The sequence below is a fragment of the Schistocerca americana genome, chromosome 1 (assembly GCF_021461395.2).
Source record: "Schistocerca americana isolate TAMUIC-IGC-003095 chromosome 1, iqSchAmer2.1, whole genome shotgun sequence".
NCBI classification, from domain to species: Eukaryota; Metazoa; Arthropoda; class Insecta; order Orthoptera; family Acrididae; genus Schistocerca; species Schistocerca americana.
This window is the reverse complement of record NC_060119.1, coordinates 585454042-585472462: the sequence shown is the minus strand read 5'-3', so window position 1 is coordinate 585472462 and position 18421 is coordinate 585454042. Positions and strand designations below refer to the sequence as shown.

General features: G+C 42.8%; 1 protein-coding gene across 1 annotated transcript in view; it reads right to left on the bottom strand.

Moving 5' to 3' along the window:
* Positions 1 to 2390: 2390 nt before the first annotated feature.
* LOC124578750 (odorant receptor coreceptor-like) overlaps positions 2391 to 18421 on the bottom strand; it is a 118995-nt gene continuing 102964 nt past the window's right edge. The window contains exon 7 of the mRNA XM_047131234.1: positions 2391 to 2501. Within this exon, the coding sequence (XP_046987190.1) occupies positions 2442 to 2501 (60 nt within the window). The 3' untranslated portion in view covers positions 2391 to 2441. The remainder of the gene's footprint in view (positions 2502 to 18421) is intronic.

Sequence of the window (18421 nt, the reverse complement as noted above, 5' to 3'; positions counted from 1 at the left end):
AGTCCCCTAGAACTTAGAACTACTTAAACCTAACAAACCTAAAGACATCACACACATCCATGCCCGAGGCAGGATTCGAACCTGCGACCATTGCGTCATTATGACAGACACTTCCCTTGACACATAACAGTTTTGTATGAAGTCTAGTGATTAGCGCATTATTACACTTCATTCAACTTTCTAGTCCGTGAATATATTTTATAAATTGTATACAAATTACTTTTGCTTCAAGAACAATTGTGTTGAAGATTCTTGCCGTCTGTGGATCAGAAGTAGCAAGAATTGTGGAACCGGTTTTTTCCGCGTTTTCTTTGCATTTGACGTCTTATTATCACTCATGCGTGGTTTTCCCTACAGCTGGGTCGTTGTGGCTTATTTGATACGCTAAACAATGTAGATATTGCATTCATTCCAAGTTTTTTACTTTCCGCATTTACTGTTTTAATATAAGAGTAGGGAAAAAAACTTCATGCTGTTGAGTTAATATGCAGTCAACTTGAGAAACTTTGTAGCAATTTATCCATTTTTTGGAATTACTGGGCACAAGATATTTACATATCACAACGAACACTGTAACATTTTCGTCTGCATTTATCGAGTGCTTGGAAATGAGAAAATATATGCTAATTATGCCTTTTGGAGTATAATGTCAGTTTTAAAATGGTACAAAGTTACACTGTCATTCTACTTACCTTAGACCAGTCTTAAAAACATAGTATTTTTCTTGTATGTAATGCTCTGGGTAAGTGTGGACCTTGCCTAAAGGAAATGAAGTGTTACTAAGAAGTAAGAACAAACAGTGTTACTTCAGTATTGCATGTTTAGTTATTGAACTGGCATCCTTCAGTTTAAAACAATCATCAGAAACTCTTTCTAGCCAAAGTAATTAAAGAACAGTCATAAGCGTATTAGGTTGTAGGAAGGTAGAAACACATTTGAAATAGTAACTACAAATCACAGAGGTACCGATAAAACTTACTTTTAGCAAAAAGCAGTGCGAATAGGTGGAGCACCATTCATTTGTGAGTGGTAATAAGTTATCCTGATAGAATGAAAGAGGTCTTTCTTCAAAAGGTCAGTCTTCTGCTGCTTATTAGTAACTTTCTGTTCTTAAAAGAAGTGTTACTTCAGAAAATATCCCTATGTTAGAAGATAATAAATTGTCCTGTAATATACTGTTCAGAACCTCCCACAGTCTTTAGGAAACTAGAGAGTCAAATATTGTGTCAACTTTTAGTAACTAAATTTTTATGGCACTAAATATGCTCCAAATTGTAAAGATAGTTTATCCGCACTCACTCGATATCGTACTCTGAAGTGTAGCTTTTCGGCCCCTTAGAGCGCTGCTGTTGCTGTGTACAACAAAAATTTACAGGAGTGTCATTACTATGCAGAGTGTATCACAGTTAATGGAGTAAACGCGTACAGTTGAAAGTACACGATACTAGAAGCAAAAAAGTCTCAGTAAACATAGGGTCGGAAATGCATACTTTTAGAGCTACGAGCAATTTTTCATCTTCGAAACTGTGAAGCAAATCTCTTCTACTGCAAGCTTTTTGCTTCCCATATTTTGGGAAATGGTAATGTGGACCAAAACAAGAAAAAATGCCCAGTAAACATGAGCTTTAAAATGCATACCTTAAGAGCTATGAGCATGTGCTCATCTTCGCTACTTGAAAACACATCTCTTCTAATGAACAATTGTTCATAACTTTTAAGGTATGCATTTTGGAGCAAATTTTTTTTGGACATTTTTTCTTGGTTTGGTCCATACTACTACTTCCCAGAAATGTGGAAAGTAAAGAGCTTGTAGTAGAGAGATTTGCTTCACAATATCGAAGACGAAAAATTGCTCGTATCTATTAAGGTATGCATTTTCGATCCTATGTTTACTGAGACTTTTACTTTCAACTGTATGCGTTTGCACCATGAATTATGATACATCTTGTATATGTTAGAGAGTGATTCAATTCAGTTGTAATAGCAGTGAAAATTTATTGAGGAATCAGGCCCTGATCTAGAGCGCTAGTTATGATCCGTAAGGAGGTCAAACATCTTGAAGGATTTTTACTTACAGCCTTTATAACAGTGGTACATCTAAACCAGATTATTAAAAAAGAGACGAACTTGCATTTATATTGAACAGGGGCGCTCGGGATTTCAGGTAATCTAATAAACCATCAATTAAAACACTCCTCCTTCAAGAAAGAGAACTTTTACAGCTGACATTGTCATGACAATGCTATTTTATACATGATGTATTTTCTATATTTCATACTCTTACAAATTACAACAAAAAATAAATTGTGCTAAGCTATATTTTAAGTGCAAACACAAATAAATTTCCTTGTTTTGCAAGTTACGTATGTGCATCCCTGGTAAATTTCCAGATGAAGTAAAACCATCCACGTACTGTTACATCGCTACCAGCGTCGTTCAACTCATTTTGTGCTATTCAGGCGATACAACATGTTGAATAAGGTATATGCGCCGTTCAGCACCTGTAGACATAATGAACAAAACTGATGTTATTGTGCTTCTTAATACACTCTGTGCTACATACTAACGTATTTCAAATGAGAGCGTGACGTTCAATAATAACTGATTTATGCACATGAAAACAAATTACTCGCTGTTGATGAGTGTTGTAATCACTGGACTGGTACCTTTTATTCAGTGTATTTGCTTGTCGGCCAGACGAAATATTAATTTAATCCAGCTTGTTAACAAAAAAAATCACAGAATATCCCACATACAGTGAAAGTGATAGTTGTGGCAAATGGCGATGGACAAAAGACAACCCATTTGTAGGCTAATGACCGAGAGCATTTTTTTATGGTTTAGAAAGCTGGCAAGCTGTTGTTAAAAAAAGACACATGATAATCTGATTACATGCTTGAAAAACAGGTAAACAAGATATACAAGAAATTCTTTAACAACGTTTGGTGCCAGTTTCTTCACAACAAAAGAAAGCAAACGTCTCAGTAAACATACATTAATTTTTGAATTGTTGATTGAATTCTACCTCGAACAATTAGGGAGTAAAACAGAAATAAGGTTTACCGCCACTAACCAAAGCATATTTTTGTAGGTTATCAAAGAAAATCATTGATATAACTGAAAACTCCACTGCAATCATTGTCCTGTTTGAAAATTTGGCAACATTTGAGAAAGATGGAATAGTACATTTTTGCAACCATAAAAACAGAGTGGGCAAACTTTTCTAGCAGTTCAAAATTAATCTGTGGCCTGGAACAGTAAGTGTCCAGTAGTTCGGTACACACTCTCAGTACATCCTATATGTGCCGTCTAAAAAGGTTCATTCATAACACTATAAACCATTTTTTTCTTAGTAATAAAATCTTTGTTCTAATTATTATTTTCTTAAAATAGGTACAATCATATCAATATAAAATTGACGTAAGTACAAGTAATCTCGAAAAAATCTTTTACTCCACTCTTATCACATTTGGTTGGACAGTGATACCACTGGTAAAGCAGACACTGTTTGTGGTACCCCGAGAAACAGTTCTTATTATTGCTCCAACACCAATTCAGTGGCTGAAACGTTTCGAATGGTGTTAGTGTCTCACTGTGCAACAGAATACACGCCTTTTAGATGATCCCTTTGCATAAATACTGAGTAGTCAGAAACAGTCTGAAGAGCTTGTATGGGCGTTGCCGGGGAGATTGTGCCGAGAAATAACTATTAAGGAAAAAATCGATAATTTGCTCCATTTCTGAGCTATTTTGCATTTACGGCAGCCAATCAGGTCGTAATGTGCTCCAAAATTCAAGAACTTGCTTGTGCTAAAATGCGATAACGCACAGACATCTGTGGATCCGTGAGTTACCACTTCTTTAAATGCTCATTATGAGTCACAATTTGCCACTTTCGGAAGTCATAAATTTTAGTTAGGAAACCAAACGAAAAACAGGTTGGGCGACACTGTCTCCGGCAGGGCTCTTAATTTTGTGTACACTACGACCTGACTGGCTAACTCCAGACTTTAAATCGGAAATGGCGCAATGTATCGAATTATTTGTTAACAGTTATATCTCAGTAGATCCCACCCTTCAACAACCTTAAAAGACTTTCAGAACACTTCATTTAAAGGTTTAGGTGTTAGAACATATGGTTAGTATGGTTAGAATACAGTGATGCTCCCACAAACTTTACATTAATAGCTATTCTAAATTCCTTCCAGGTCATTCTACTGTAAGGGTTTTAAAGTATAACAGAACTTGGTAGAGAGGTGGAGCCCAGAGCAGTAACCAGATCAGAGCCATAGAGAGGAAGCACTGATCACTGAACTGTGCGATCAGCAAAAGCAACTACCCATGCCATCAGACCAGCTTTCAAGTAAGTTTCTACAGGACGACCTACAGACGCTTATGACTGCTTCTGTCATTGCCTGTGTTCCAGAGAGTTGGGCGCTACACACCGACACAGCCAGCAATGCAAAGTCAGCAGAGAGCAGCAGCTATTAATCCTGATAAAGCCAAGCCGTCGTTATTCGGTCAGTTGGACAAGAAACACTGCCGACTCTGTTAGCCGCAGCTTTCGAGTGCCGTTAAGTACAGTCAAGTTGAGGACAAACACCTTGAACGACTAGACATAGGACAGACCGGTAAAATGTGCCTGCGGGTCTTGTTGTTGCTATAAACCGGAGGTAATGGATCAGTGTGACTTGAGCAGATGCGCAGAATGCCTCGCGGAAGTATGAGCGAATCGTACCGTGAAATTGGATTTTTGTTGGAAGTACTATGGGACCAAACTGTTGAGATCATCGGTCCCAAGGCTTCCGCACCACTTAATCTAACTTAAACCAACTTATGCTAAGGACAACACACACACCCGTCCCCCAGGGCGACTCGAACCTCCGACGTGGGGAGCCGCTACGGTCGCATGCTCGAATCCTGCTTCAGGCATGGATGTGTGTGATGTCCTTAGGTTAGTTGGGTTTAAGTTGCTCTAAGTTCTAGTGGATTGATGACCTCAGAAGTTAAGTCCCACAGTGCTCAGAGCCATTTTTTGAGAAAATGTGATGCATCCATCCGGAAAACTGCTGCTCGTGTATGGCGAAGTGCTTCGGCAGTGCAACGACTGTGTGAAGAATGGTTCACGGAAGGCCGCAGAGCACGACGAGATGGGTAGGGTCGCATGACGCAGACCAACCCTCCGAGAAAATCGACAACTCATCCGAATGGCATTGCAGGACAGACCTGCGTCCACCTAGTCTCTGGCGCAACAGTGGACGAGTGTAGCACATTGTACATTAAGAGAGATGACAGTCTGTTGCCGTTTACTGCGGCAGGGTTTCCTGTGCGTCGTCCACTTCTCTGCCTACCGTTGACGAATATGTAGAAACATGCTAGACGGCAATGATGTGTGGAGCGAGATCACTGGCGACAGGAATGGCATCAGATAGTGTTTCCGGACGAATCCAGGTTCTTTTCTTTTTTTCATTCTTGGGGCCTTTGTCCCACGCCATTGCGGGGTCGGCCGTGTTCCTATTGATTTGGCTGTGTTAGTTGCAGAGGGCGGCCAGATGCCCTTCCTGCCACCACCCCGAACCCCCCAGGATGGAATTAGTGTACCTCAGCTGTCTGCATCTAGTGTAAGCCATGGAAGGGTGGGAACGTTTTTTTCAAATGTCTGCAAGTCGTATAACTGAGGTGGAAGGTGGAGTCCAGCCCAATATTCACCTAGCGAGATGTGGAAAACCGCCTGAAAACCACATCCAGACTGGCCGGCATACTGGCCCCCAGATCGAAACTGTGCGGCGGATTAACGAGGAGTGCCTACCCGAGTCCAAGAAGCAGCGCACTAGCGCTCTCGGCTACCCTGGCGGGTGGACGATTCCGGGTTTGAAAATGATGGTCGGATTTTGATTCGCCACATACTTGGGGACGGCGTAACGGTGACTGCATTGGCACAAAACATACAGTGCCACCTCAAGGCCTTGTAGTAGTACTATGATATTCTGCCTTACGGCAAGTCTTCTCATAGGTTAAGCCTCTTCCACTTTTGTCTGTTCATAGCCAGTCTTTTTATTTCTGAATATTTGCCTCCTTTGATATCGTCCAGCATCTAATATCTTCTTTTTCTTCTTCCCTCATTTCCTTCCACCATTTCTTCTATTCCTTCCTTCAATAAACAGTCCCTCCTCATACAATGTTCAATCCAGTTCCGTTTTCTCTTTCTGATTACTTTCAGCATGTTTCTTTTTTCTTAACACTTCTTCATTCCTTACTCGGTCTTCCCATTTCACTTTTTCTATTCTTCTTCATATCCAGATCTCTAGTGCCCCCAGTCTTCTTTCATCTTCCTTCCTCAATGTTCAGGTCTCCGCACCATATAGTGCAACGCACTAGATGTAACATTTGGCAAGTATTTTCCTCAGATCTTTGTTTAGTGGTCCACAAAGTAATTTCCGTTTCCTCTAGAATCCTTCTTTTGTTATTGCAATTCTTTTCGTAATTTCTGTTGAGCAATACATATAAACCATTATTACACTTCCCAAGTAATTGAAGTTATTCACTTGCTCTATTTCCTCTCCCCATATTTTCATACGACATTTTCTCCCCTTTCCTCCAATTACCATGCTTTTCGTTTTCTTCTTGTTAATATTCACTCCATATTCTTCTAATTTTGTTTTCAGATCATCTAACATTTGTTCCATCTCTGTTGCACTCTCTTCCATCACAATCATGTCGCTTGCGTATCTTATACACTTCTCTCTCCGACCCCCTACATAAAGGAGACGTTCTTTCATCAAAACTTTCACTAATAATTTTCTCCAGACATATATTTAAAGTGTTGGTGATAAACAACAACTTTGTCTTACACCTCTTCCCAGTTTAATTTCTTCAATCATCACACTTCCTATTCTTACTCTTGCTCTCTGGTTCAAGTATAAATTTCTAATTAGCCTTCTATCCCTCCAGTCAGCTCCATGTTTCCTTAGGATTTCCATCAGTTTGTCCGGCCTTATAGTATGGGGTGCTCTTTGATACAACCAAAAATCACAATTTGTGCGTGTCCAGGGCACTGTGATCAGTATGACCTTCGTGAAATGACATCCTGCGACTCACAGTCACACCCGTTCTGTACACCATTCCAGACGCAATTTTTCAGCAAGTCGATGTACGACCACATGTTGCTGCACGAACACGTGCCTTATAGTGTCACAGAATGTCAGCATTTTGTCCTGAGCCGCCAGATCACCAGTCTTATCGCCAATCGAAAACCTGTAGGATATTGTGAAACGACAGGTGCAGCGCAGTCACACAGTGCCAATCACAACAGTATAACTTTGAAACCAGGTGGATGCAACACAGTGGGCTGTACTATAGGACACTGTTGGCGCCTTACACGCATCGATGCCATCATGCATGGAACAAGTTATCAGGGCCAATGATGGAACCTATGACTATTAGGCAACAGTACACATGCTGACCGAGGTGACTGAAATGTTAACCATTTGTGCAAAAGGTACTAGTGTACATGTCCTGTGAATATGATCGTTCTATATCTAGTCGATCAAGGTGTTTTGTGGACCACTTGCCAAAGCTGCGGACGCCAGTTGCTTCTCAGTGCTTCCCAGCAATTGGTTCAGAACTTGACAGCGGATAACGCCACAATCTGTCGCAATGGAGAAGACGCATCGCGGCAACGACCAGTGCTTGGCCGCCACTTTCGACTCAACGTGGTGTGCCGATGATACTGCCGGCCAGAGTGGCCGAGCAGTTCTAGGCGCTACAGTCTGGAACCGCGTGACTGCTGCGGTCGCAGGTTCGAATCCTGCCTCGGGCATGGATGTGTGTGATGTCCTTAGGTTAGTTAGGTATAAGTAGTTCTAAGTTCTAGGGGTCTGATGACCTCAGAAGTTAAGTCCCATAGTGCTCAGAGCCATTTGAACCATTTTTTTTTGCCGATGACACTGTAAGATGGAAAGAACTATGCCCCTTACATGAAGTCATTAAAGATCACCTAACTCACGTTGAGCGAACAGTAGGGCTGAACAAAATGACTGACAAGGCACAATGCATCTTGTAGAGGGTATAGTATGGATGTAGTGGAATAATTAATGTTGGGTGATGGTTTTAAAGTAATTCATATGACATGAAAACTTTGTGGAAACGAGTCGATTTACTGGACGCTAGTTTACCCCAAGGAAGTATTTAGAATTGACCGTGGCCGGATGGGGAACAGTGAAGGGAAGCGACAATAGGCAGCTTAGGGCGGCTCAAGCTCTGAGAAAGCGGCAATGCGTCACGCCCTCCAGCCGCCTTAAGATGAGTGACAGCATGGGTGGTTGACCCCGACCCCATGCTGATGTACCGGGAAACAGATGGAGAACTTTATGCCTGTTGATAAATGTCCGTCATCCTGTTTTCTGTGAAACATGCGAGAAAGCCCCACAAAGCCACGGTGGAGCGGTCAACAGAGGTCAAAATATGCGTGTTCGTGACCATAGCAACTTCACGGTGAATTCACGGTCCGCAGAGCCTGAAGTAAATCAGGTGAAGAGCGACAGCATGAAATACGCCGGCCTCTGATGGGAACGTAGGACCAAGGAATTGGAAGTACTCTCCTGGGAGTCAGAATTCCGGAAAACTTGGTGTCTGTGCAGACACTAACCTTCATGGGTGGCCTGGGAGGAGCTATATAGCAGAAGTTGAGAAGAAGGGAAATTTTGTGGGAATTTGTTCACTTCCCAGAGCAGGCATTGGTCAACACTGGGAAGCGACGCATAATTAACGCGACTTGCGCTGCAATTGGCGTAAGTGATTTTGCTGGAGGGGAAACCTAGGCGAAGAGCAGACTGTGAGAAGTCTCTGTAGAAATCTTCCGTTCAGAGCTTGCCTAGAGTGCGGACGTGGCGTTCTTTACTCAGCTTGCCTGAGAAAGAGTGAGCATCTCTGCAGTTTAGGACTTAGCAAATGGAGCGCTTGAGGTTGGAGTTAGGAAATTTTGGTTCAGCTATGTACTGAGCAAGATAGCTAGAAGTGAGAAGACGAGCGCAGCTTTGCAGCACCACAAGGTCAGCCGACGTCCGCACAACGACACCGCTCCGCCACGCTGAATTCGGTGAAATTGCGCCCAATTCAGCCATTGATTAATTTGCTGGATCACGTCGGCAAAGTTTCCACGAGGGTTTCATGAGCCGTGTATTCTAGAATTCTTCTCGCACTTCGCATTACGCCTGGGTCAATCGATAGGAATTACTTTTGATTTATCTCGCTTTACTCCACACAAACGCAATTTATTACCACTGCCTGTTAGGAGAGTCATGTAATGTGATGATTGAAAGTCGTGAGTTAAAATAAATCTGTGCTAATCGACTGCATCTGTTTTCAATCAAGTAGTTCAAATCCCAGGTCACTTTCTTAATTAATTTGATGTTCAACATTTGCATCTGGTGTTCAATAGCTGAATATAACATCAATGTGCACCCCTTCTTAATTAAAAGGGATCAATTCTGAATCAATTAATGTCAACACTGCCACCGCAGTTAAATCAGGAGTCAGAGGGCCTTATTACTTTCTTTGCGTTATCCGACATTGCGGCAGTTTTGCACTCTCTGTTGATCTCTTAGTCAATTATCTGGGGTGAACACACACCAAAACCAGATAAGTGACGGGTGGGGTGTTACAACACCAGTACAGCACGTCACTTCCCATCAGCACGTATACCCTGCAGGCTGTGCTGTCTCCATTGCCGCTACAAGTGGGCATAGCACGAGCTGACGCTAAAAGCTTGCCACAGACGAATGCGCTCTTGAATGACTGTCCAAGCTGAATAAATTAACAGGGCTTTTCTATATGTAACTCCTGTCTGCTAAGCCATATACGAAACAAAAAACGCCCAAAGAATACTCGAACATATCCTGACAAGCAAGACCTGTTTATCTCTCACTCCCGTTTCTCCGCAGCTACTTCGGACGTACGACACTGTTTCTGCGACGTTTTTCGGCTCTCAACCTACTATCGATAGAAGTCTTCGTTCCATTGTATATTTGCACGCTATAATCTATCAACTAATGCTATGGCTTCGTGTTAGTGCTTGCGGCATTCCTCTTTGCCCGATTTAAGACCGGTGCCTGCGCAGTGTCGGCTTCAGTGAACGTTCTTCGCTTAGTGGCTTTAACCCTAACTAGCCGTAGAACCGCTAGCAACCGTGATTCAAGTGCATCGATGCCGACACAGCAATGTTTTTCTTTGTGTTGTATTTGAAGCCTGCTGTCCTTGCCTGCCTTCTGCCAAATTGAGTCACAAGCTTCCAACTTCCGGCATTCCGCAGCTGAAGAGACTTGGTTTAGAACAAGCTAAGTCTGAAGGTCGAATTACCGGCAGACCGAAGGCAGCAGTGAGTAAAACGCTAGCAGCTACTGTGTACTTCATTCAATGCACCATCAACAAAGAAATGAAGGTATTTTAATCTGGTGAGAAACATCTTAAAAGAAGAGCCTTTCAGCTCTCCAGCAGAGAGGCGTATGTGTTTCCGTGGATGGTCGTTGCAAGACTGACCTTAACTACCCTACTGGCCATTAAAATTGCTACACCACGAAGATGACGTACTATAGACGCGCAATTTAACCGACAGGAAGAAGATGCTGTGATATGCAAATGATTAGCTTTTCAGAGCATTCACACAAGGTTGGCGCCGGTGTCGACACCTACAACGTGCTGACATGAGGAAAGTTTCCAACCGATTTCTCATACACAAACAGCAGTTGACCAACGTTGCCTGATGAAACGTTGTTGTGATGGCTCCTGCAAGGAGGAGAAATGCGTACCATCACGTTTCAGACTTTGATAAAGGTCGGATTGTAGCTTATCGCGATTGCGCTTTATCGTATCGCGACATTGCTGCTCGCGTTGGTCGAGATCCAAAGACTGTTAGCAGAATATGTAATCGGTGGGTTCAGGAGGGTAATACGGAACGCCGTGCTGGATCCCAAAGGCCTCGTATCACAAGCAGTCGAGGTGACAGGCATCTTATCCGCATGGCTGTAACGGATCGTGCAGCCACGTCTCGATTCCTGAGTCAACAGATGGGGACGTTTGCAAGACAACAGCCATCTGCACGAACAGTTCGACGACGTCTGCAGCAGCATGGACTATCAGCTCGGAGACCATGGCTGCGGTTACCCTTGACGCTGCATCACAGACAGGAGCGCCTGCGATGGTGTACTCAACGACGAACCTGGGTGCACGATTGGCGAATCGTCATTTTTTCGGATGAATCCAGGTTCCGTTTACAGCGTCATGATGGTCGCATCCGTGTTTTGCGACATCGCGGTGAACGCACATTGGAAGCGTGTATTCGTCATCGCCATACTGGCGTATCACCCGGCGTGATGGTATGGGGTACCATTGGTTACACGTCTCTGTCACTTTGAACAGTGGACGTTACATTTCAGATGTGTTACGACCCGTGGCTCTACCCTTCATTCGATCGCTGCGACACCCTACATTGCAGCAGGTTAATGCATGACCGCATGTTGCAGGTCCTGTACGGGCCTTCCTGGATACAGAAAATGTTCGACTGGTGCCCTGGCCAACACAGTTTCCAGATCTCTCACCAACTGAAGACGTCTGGTCAATGGTAGCCGAGCAACTGGCTCGTCACAATACGCCGTTATTACGGCCAGAGGTGGTTGTTCTGGGTACTGATTTCTCGGGATATATGCACCCAAATTGTGTGAAAATGTAATCACATGTCGGTTATAGTATAATATATTTGTACAATGAATACCCGTTCTTCTTGGTGTAGCAATTTTAATGGCCAGCAGTGTAAAATTTGCTCTCTCAGTGCCGCCGCAAGGCTGTCTAGCTGTGGTTGTACTTTCAATCATAATAGCTATAGCTACCTAGCTAGATTGTTCAAAAAATTCTGTTAAATTATAACTGGTTTTGCGGGCTTTATCTGTGGAATTTATTATAACCCATGGTTCTGTCATTGGTTACTGCCTTTGGGTTTCAAAAGTGTTTATACAGGGTGGCCATAAACAGTCTGAAAACGTTGTACGGTAATTGCAAGCCAGGTTGTGCTGAGAAATAAATGTTAAGAAAAAAATTCGATACGATCCGCCGTTTGGGAGTTAATTGAGTATGAAGACAGCCAATCAGTGTGTTGAGCCCGCAAATTCAATCGGCGCGCCAGGTACAATTAGTGTCAGACTTGCATTTGGGAGGACGATGGTTCAAATCCCTGTCCGGCCATCCAGATGTAGGTTTTCTGTGACGTCCCTAAATCGCTTAAGGCAAATATTGGGATGTCTCCTACGGCCGGATGCGGTCGACTTCCATCCCTACTCCGCACTAATCCCTTATTATGATCCATCTCTGAAGGCATCATATACGACCGGACGTTAATTAGTATTCTTCAGTCCTTCCTTTCGTAAAAGGGTATTTCATAAATGAGATAGAAATGAAAATATTTTGTATTGACCTCTTTTCTGATACTACTGTAGGTCATCTCTCTATAAACTGTGTAACCGTATTTATGATTTACCTTACGTAGTAGTACGTCGCATAGAACCAATGAAAATGAGCGACGGAGCACAGCGATTAAGGCTCTTGTCCGGGTACCCACAATTCAGTTGTTCCGCGGAATCAACCACGTCGAAAAATAGGATAATACCTTTGTAATAGAAGTGAATTATTTGCTTACATATCATTATCCTACTCGAGCCTGAGTTCCCTCTTACGTCATTGTTGTCGGTGGAAACAGTATACTCGATTCAGGTATGAAATCGTACGAACGTGTGATTTAACCAATATGTGACTTTATTTGTAGTGCACCAGCTTCATGTAATACTGCCGAAGGCTATATGTACTACTGTACACTACTAGGGAAGCCTGACGAGTCATCCGAATGTGCGTGTCTGCGTAGTTGTGTTATGAAGGATTTTTTTTTTTTTTAGCGCACTAGTGACAAGCAATTGTTTGGCTAATAGTTTGCAAGGCACACAAAGTCAAAATTAATAAACTTTCTCCACAGTTAAACGCCCATCGCGCTGTAATTAACTCATCAAAGCAGTGAGTTTATGCGGGTAGCAAACACTATTTGATCTCTGTTTCTGATATTTAGTAGTTCCGCATTTGTAATGAGCGTAACGTTCTGTTTCAAACAGTTTACTTTTGTTTCTGGCCACTGGAACAATATAATAACAGTGACGTTCAGATCGATTATTTATTCATTTACCGGGTGATCAAAAAGTCAGTATAAATTTGAAAACTGAATAAATCACGGAATAATGTAGATAGAGAGGTACAAATTGACACACATGCTCGGAATAACATTGGGTTTTATTAGAACCAAAAATAAACAAAAGCTCAAAAAATGTCCGACAGATGGCGCTTCATCTGATCAGAATAGCAATAATTAGCATAACAAAGTAAGACAAAGCAAAGATGATGTTATTTACAGGAAATGCTCAATATATCCACCATCATTCCGCAACAGTAGCTGTAGTCGAGGAATAATGTTGTGAACAGGACTGTAAACAACGTCCGGAGTTATGGTGAGGCTTTGGCATTGGATGTTGTCTTTCAGCATCCCTAGAGATGCCGGTCGATCACGATACACTTGCGACTTCAGGTAACCCCAAAGCCAATAATCGCACGGACTGAGGTCTGGGGACCTGGGAGGCCAAGCATGACGAAAGTGGCGGCTGAGCACACGATCATCACCAAACGACGCGCGCAAGAGATCTTTCACGCGTCTAGCAGTATGGGGTGGAGCATCATCCTGCATAAACATCGTACGTTCCAGCAGGTGTTTATCAGCCAGGTTCAAAAATGGTTCAAATGGCTCTGAGCACTATGGGACTTAACATCTGTGGTCATCAGTCCCCTAGAACTTATAACTACTTAAACCTAACTAACTTAAGGACATCACACACAACCATGCCCGAGGCAGGATTCGAACCTGCGACCGTAGCAGTCCCGCGGTATCAGCCAGGCTGGGGATTATGCGATTCTGTAACATATCGGCGTACCTCTCACCCGTCACGGTAGCAGTCACAAAACCAGAATCACCCATTTCCTCGAAGAAAAAAAGGCCCGATAACGGTAGATGTGGTAAGTCCAACCCATACCGTGACTTTCTCGTCATGCAGTGGAGTGTTCACGACAGTTCTAGGATTTTCGGTAGCCCAAATTCTGCAGCTGTGGGCGTTGACAGACCCTCATAGCGTGAATTGAGCTTCGTCGGTCCACAACACGTTACTCAACTAATCGTCATCTTTCGCCATCTTTTGAAACGCCCACACCGCAAATGCCCTCCGCTTCACTAAATCGCCAGGTAACAGTTCATGATGCCGATGGATTTTGCACGGATAGCACCGGAGGGTAGGCCTAAGTGCCAACCAAACAGTAGTGTATGGAATGCCGGTGCGACGTGTGACTGCACGAGCGCTGACTTCCCCGTGCATAGACGAACCCGCTACAGTCTCCATTTCTTCCTGAACTGTCTCAGCAGCATTACGCCTTGTGCTCGGTCGGCCACTACCGGGTCTATCGTCTAAACAACCCGTGGCATCGAACTTCGAAATCATTCTCGCCACAGCTGCATTTGTCAACGGACTTTTACCCGTTCGAATCCCTTTCTTATGGGGATAGGATCGTAACGCTGAACTAGCACACTCCCCATTCTGACAATACAGCTCCACTAAAAGCGCCTTTTCAGGTAACGTGAACATGCTGCGACTGCTGGTGCATCTGATTCTCTCTCTCTCATTACAGCTCCTTTTATACACGATTGTCATACGCAGTCACTGACGGTTTGCTGTCCAGCGCCATGTGTCGGACATTTTGAGAATTTTTTTTTTTTGTTCTAATAAAACCCCATGTTATTCCAAGCATGTCTGTCAATTTTTACCTCTCTATCTACATTATTCCGTGGTTTATTAAGTTTTCAAATTTATATTGACTTTTTGATCACCCGGTATATGTTCAAGGTATTGATTGTTTTAATCTACTCCGAACCAGTGCTCATGGAATTTTGTTGACTACTCTGATGACTTTTCACTCTCGCACTAACATTTTTTTCTCTTGGTCTTAACTAAGGACATGATTTAATAGAAATGTATGGTTCAGTTCATTATTTATTCATTAATATGCCGACGGTATTAAATGGTTTTAATCTACTCTGAACCAGTGTCCATGGAATTTCGATGACTGTACCAATGACATTTCACTCTCGCAAGAATGAAAACAGAGTAACCTAACGGAATGACGTACAATACTGCCCCATACCGGCATGATTAGGCTACATTTCTCTTTCACGTAATTTGGTGACATCATAAGTTCGTCATTAGTCATCCACTTTTAGGGTATGTCCTGACGTCTGCAGCCCTACGTCTCAACGCCATCTACTTCACTTCCAAAGTTCTTAAACATTAATAAGAATCATCCTGTATACAAAAGCAGTTACATTTTGTCCGTCGAAAGTCCACTGCATGTGATTCCTTAGCCTCGGATCGCCAATAATAGAGCCCTGTACAATTTCGTGCACATGGCGAAGTCTTCTGTTTCTAGCACGCTGATGTTTTCCTCACATTTTGCTACTGTTGGAATACTGGTTATTAATGAGCCGTGGATACAGAATTATGTGACAAAAAGACCACAGGTGCACAGTTTTCTTGCTATGGGTCCATGAAGGTATTGACGCTAATGATGTTTAGAGTTGGTGTTCAAACTTTCGTGTGTTTTTATTAAAATCTGACAGGATTTGATCAGTAGTTGGACTGTTTTTTTTTTTTTTTTTTAATTTCAGTGTTTTAAATTTTCAGTGACGACCTAACACAAATGGTAAATGATTAAAAGTTATCTTATTTCCTAACTTTACTTTATTAGCTCGATATATACCCTGTCATTTAATAACGTAAGGGTATAATGTAGGACAGTTATCTCAAAAAAGTTGTTATCCAAAATGGTGTTAACAATATGAAAAGACTATTTTTCATTGCCTCGGGAATTTTTTACCTGTTGGAATCCAAAGTTATCTACGTTGACACAGCTATTGATCAGAGAACTATCAGTGTTTCCAGCTGAACTAAATTTTCTGTATCTGCCACAAAATCTGGTTTTTGGGGTATGACATGTCTACAATCTAACGCTATCAGCTACATAAAAGTTAGAATCTTACCCCTCACTGTGAAGTTTCTGCAAACACACGTGCTTGGGTAGTTCAGTCGGCAGTAAATTAAACCCGTAGCAGACAAAGGTCCCAGGTTAGAGAACTGTTCCGGCTCTAAGTTTTAATGTGCCAAGAAGCTTCACTGGTGCTACTTCCGTATCCCAAGTAATAGTAATTAAACGAACACGGATTTTAGAGAATATATGTCTTTGGTCTCGTCGTTGGGAACCAACCTGACATGTAGTCAATTTTGACTAGTGGTGGTTTGCTGTCTGTTGTGCAACTTGTTTCGTCCGCCACTCCGTATCCGAGCGGAAACTGATGGACGTGGCCTGCAGAATTCCCATCAAGCCTGCAGCCGACGTGTCGGTTATGCACAGAAAGGAGCGGGTCAGTTGCGTTTGCAGGCGGAAAGGAAGTTCGCTGCGAGGTCTGAACTTCAGCTGGTGTTCTGGAGTTGTCAGCGGCGGTCGCTGCAGGGAAATAATCCATTCAGCGATCTACGTGTTCCTTTTGGCTACGGTAACCTCAATTCCCCTTTCTTTCGAAGACACAATAGATTACAATTTAGTTCCAGCTCTCCTCGTTTTGTATTTTTTCCTTTCTGTTTTACGATTTCTGAGCGTATTTCGGCTGTATCCTTGTTATGGACTCAACGAGTTGGACGAATGTTTCTGTCAGTTGCACCGATCCTAATTATCTCTGTATCAAAATCTCACCCGGTACAAACATTGAATGACGGGCGGCGTAAAGGGCTTCACCAGCCACCTTACTCCGTGAGTCAAATTAAAACAGATGCGTTTCAGTGAATTGACGGTTATTGCATCCGGGTAAGTCTTTTTGAAATACTCCCTTCCGCTGCAGTATTGTAGATAAAAAATTTCACTTTGGTTACAGGCACTTTACACTCGGTGTCATACAAAATTATACCTTACCTGTCGTCATCAAGGATAGAATACCTTCCATTTATTGTTCTTACAGATGTGACTAAGACTTTGAGTGCATACACAACAAGTTTCCACTATACTGCGACTGCGTACATATGGTAGATAATTGTAATATACACTGCCTGACAAAAAAGGGCAATTCAGAGAAGATATGGTTGGATGTCAAAGTAACTTGGTACAATTACACACCATTTGTGGGTATGTAAATGTCGACAATTGCAATTTTGTGTGGCAGATAAACGGCAACCCGACAGTGTTAGTGCTGTTCGCATTTAGTGTTGTACCATGTCCTAGTAAGGTTTATAAAGGACGTAAACAGCGTCAGATGTTGGATGACCACCGTGAAGGACACGGAAATGCCGTGTACTCGTTCGAGACAGGGCTATCAGCAACTGACGAAGCTAGCAAATGGCCTCATTGTGGGACTGTATTAGATCTTCTGGACGAATCATGCAGTATCCAGATTTGTGGGGCTTTCGGATATGACAGCGGCCCGATACTGGACTGCATGGGAATGTGAGAGCAGACATAAGCGTCGTTAAGGTTCCGGTCAAACACTTGTGACCATCGCAAGGGACAATCGCCGTATTGTACACCAAGCACATCCTAACTCCTTCACACCACTTCGTGTCATCCGGCACCAATAATCGGAGACTGGCCATAGACGGACTAGGTAATAACTGTACATGCGTAGACTACCGTTAACAACCCAACACAAACGGCTGCTCGGAGCGGTGCTACGACCAGGAAGCCCTCTCTGCTGATGAACAGTGCCGCATTGTTTTCAGCAAGGAATCGCAACTCTGCGCTGCGTCAGATTCCCGTCGGTGACCATGGCTGCGATATTAACGCATGCAATACTTATTTCCCAAAACATAAGTTTGTGTGTTGTCATACATTGTTCAGTTATCCGTCATCGAAGAACAAATACGGCGTTTTAGTGGAGTAATCAAAATACAGCAGAATAGATCATCTCGAGGTAAAGACCTCGATTGTATCATCACTGTGGGGTTTATGTTTTTGCGGATACACCGAAAATGATGTATCATTCCACATGTAGCTTCTCTTCTCATGTGTGCACACTGACCCATCAAAAAAAAGCAAGAGCAGCATCGACATATGAGGAATCCTGGTGTGGCCAATCTAGAGTTGTATTTGCGCGGTTCTCAAATGTTTATGAACCTCCGATGTACTCCGTTGGCTACCTCATCCATATTTGCGCCTATTTGAGAGCATGGAATCCTCATTATGTGTTCGAAACGTGGAATGTTTGTCCTATGAGGGAGTAATGCGATTAAAATTGGATTGTACCTCACAG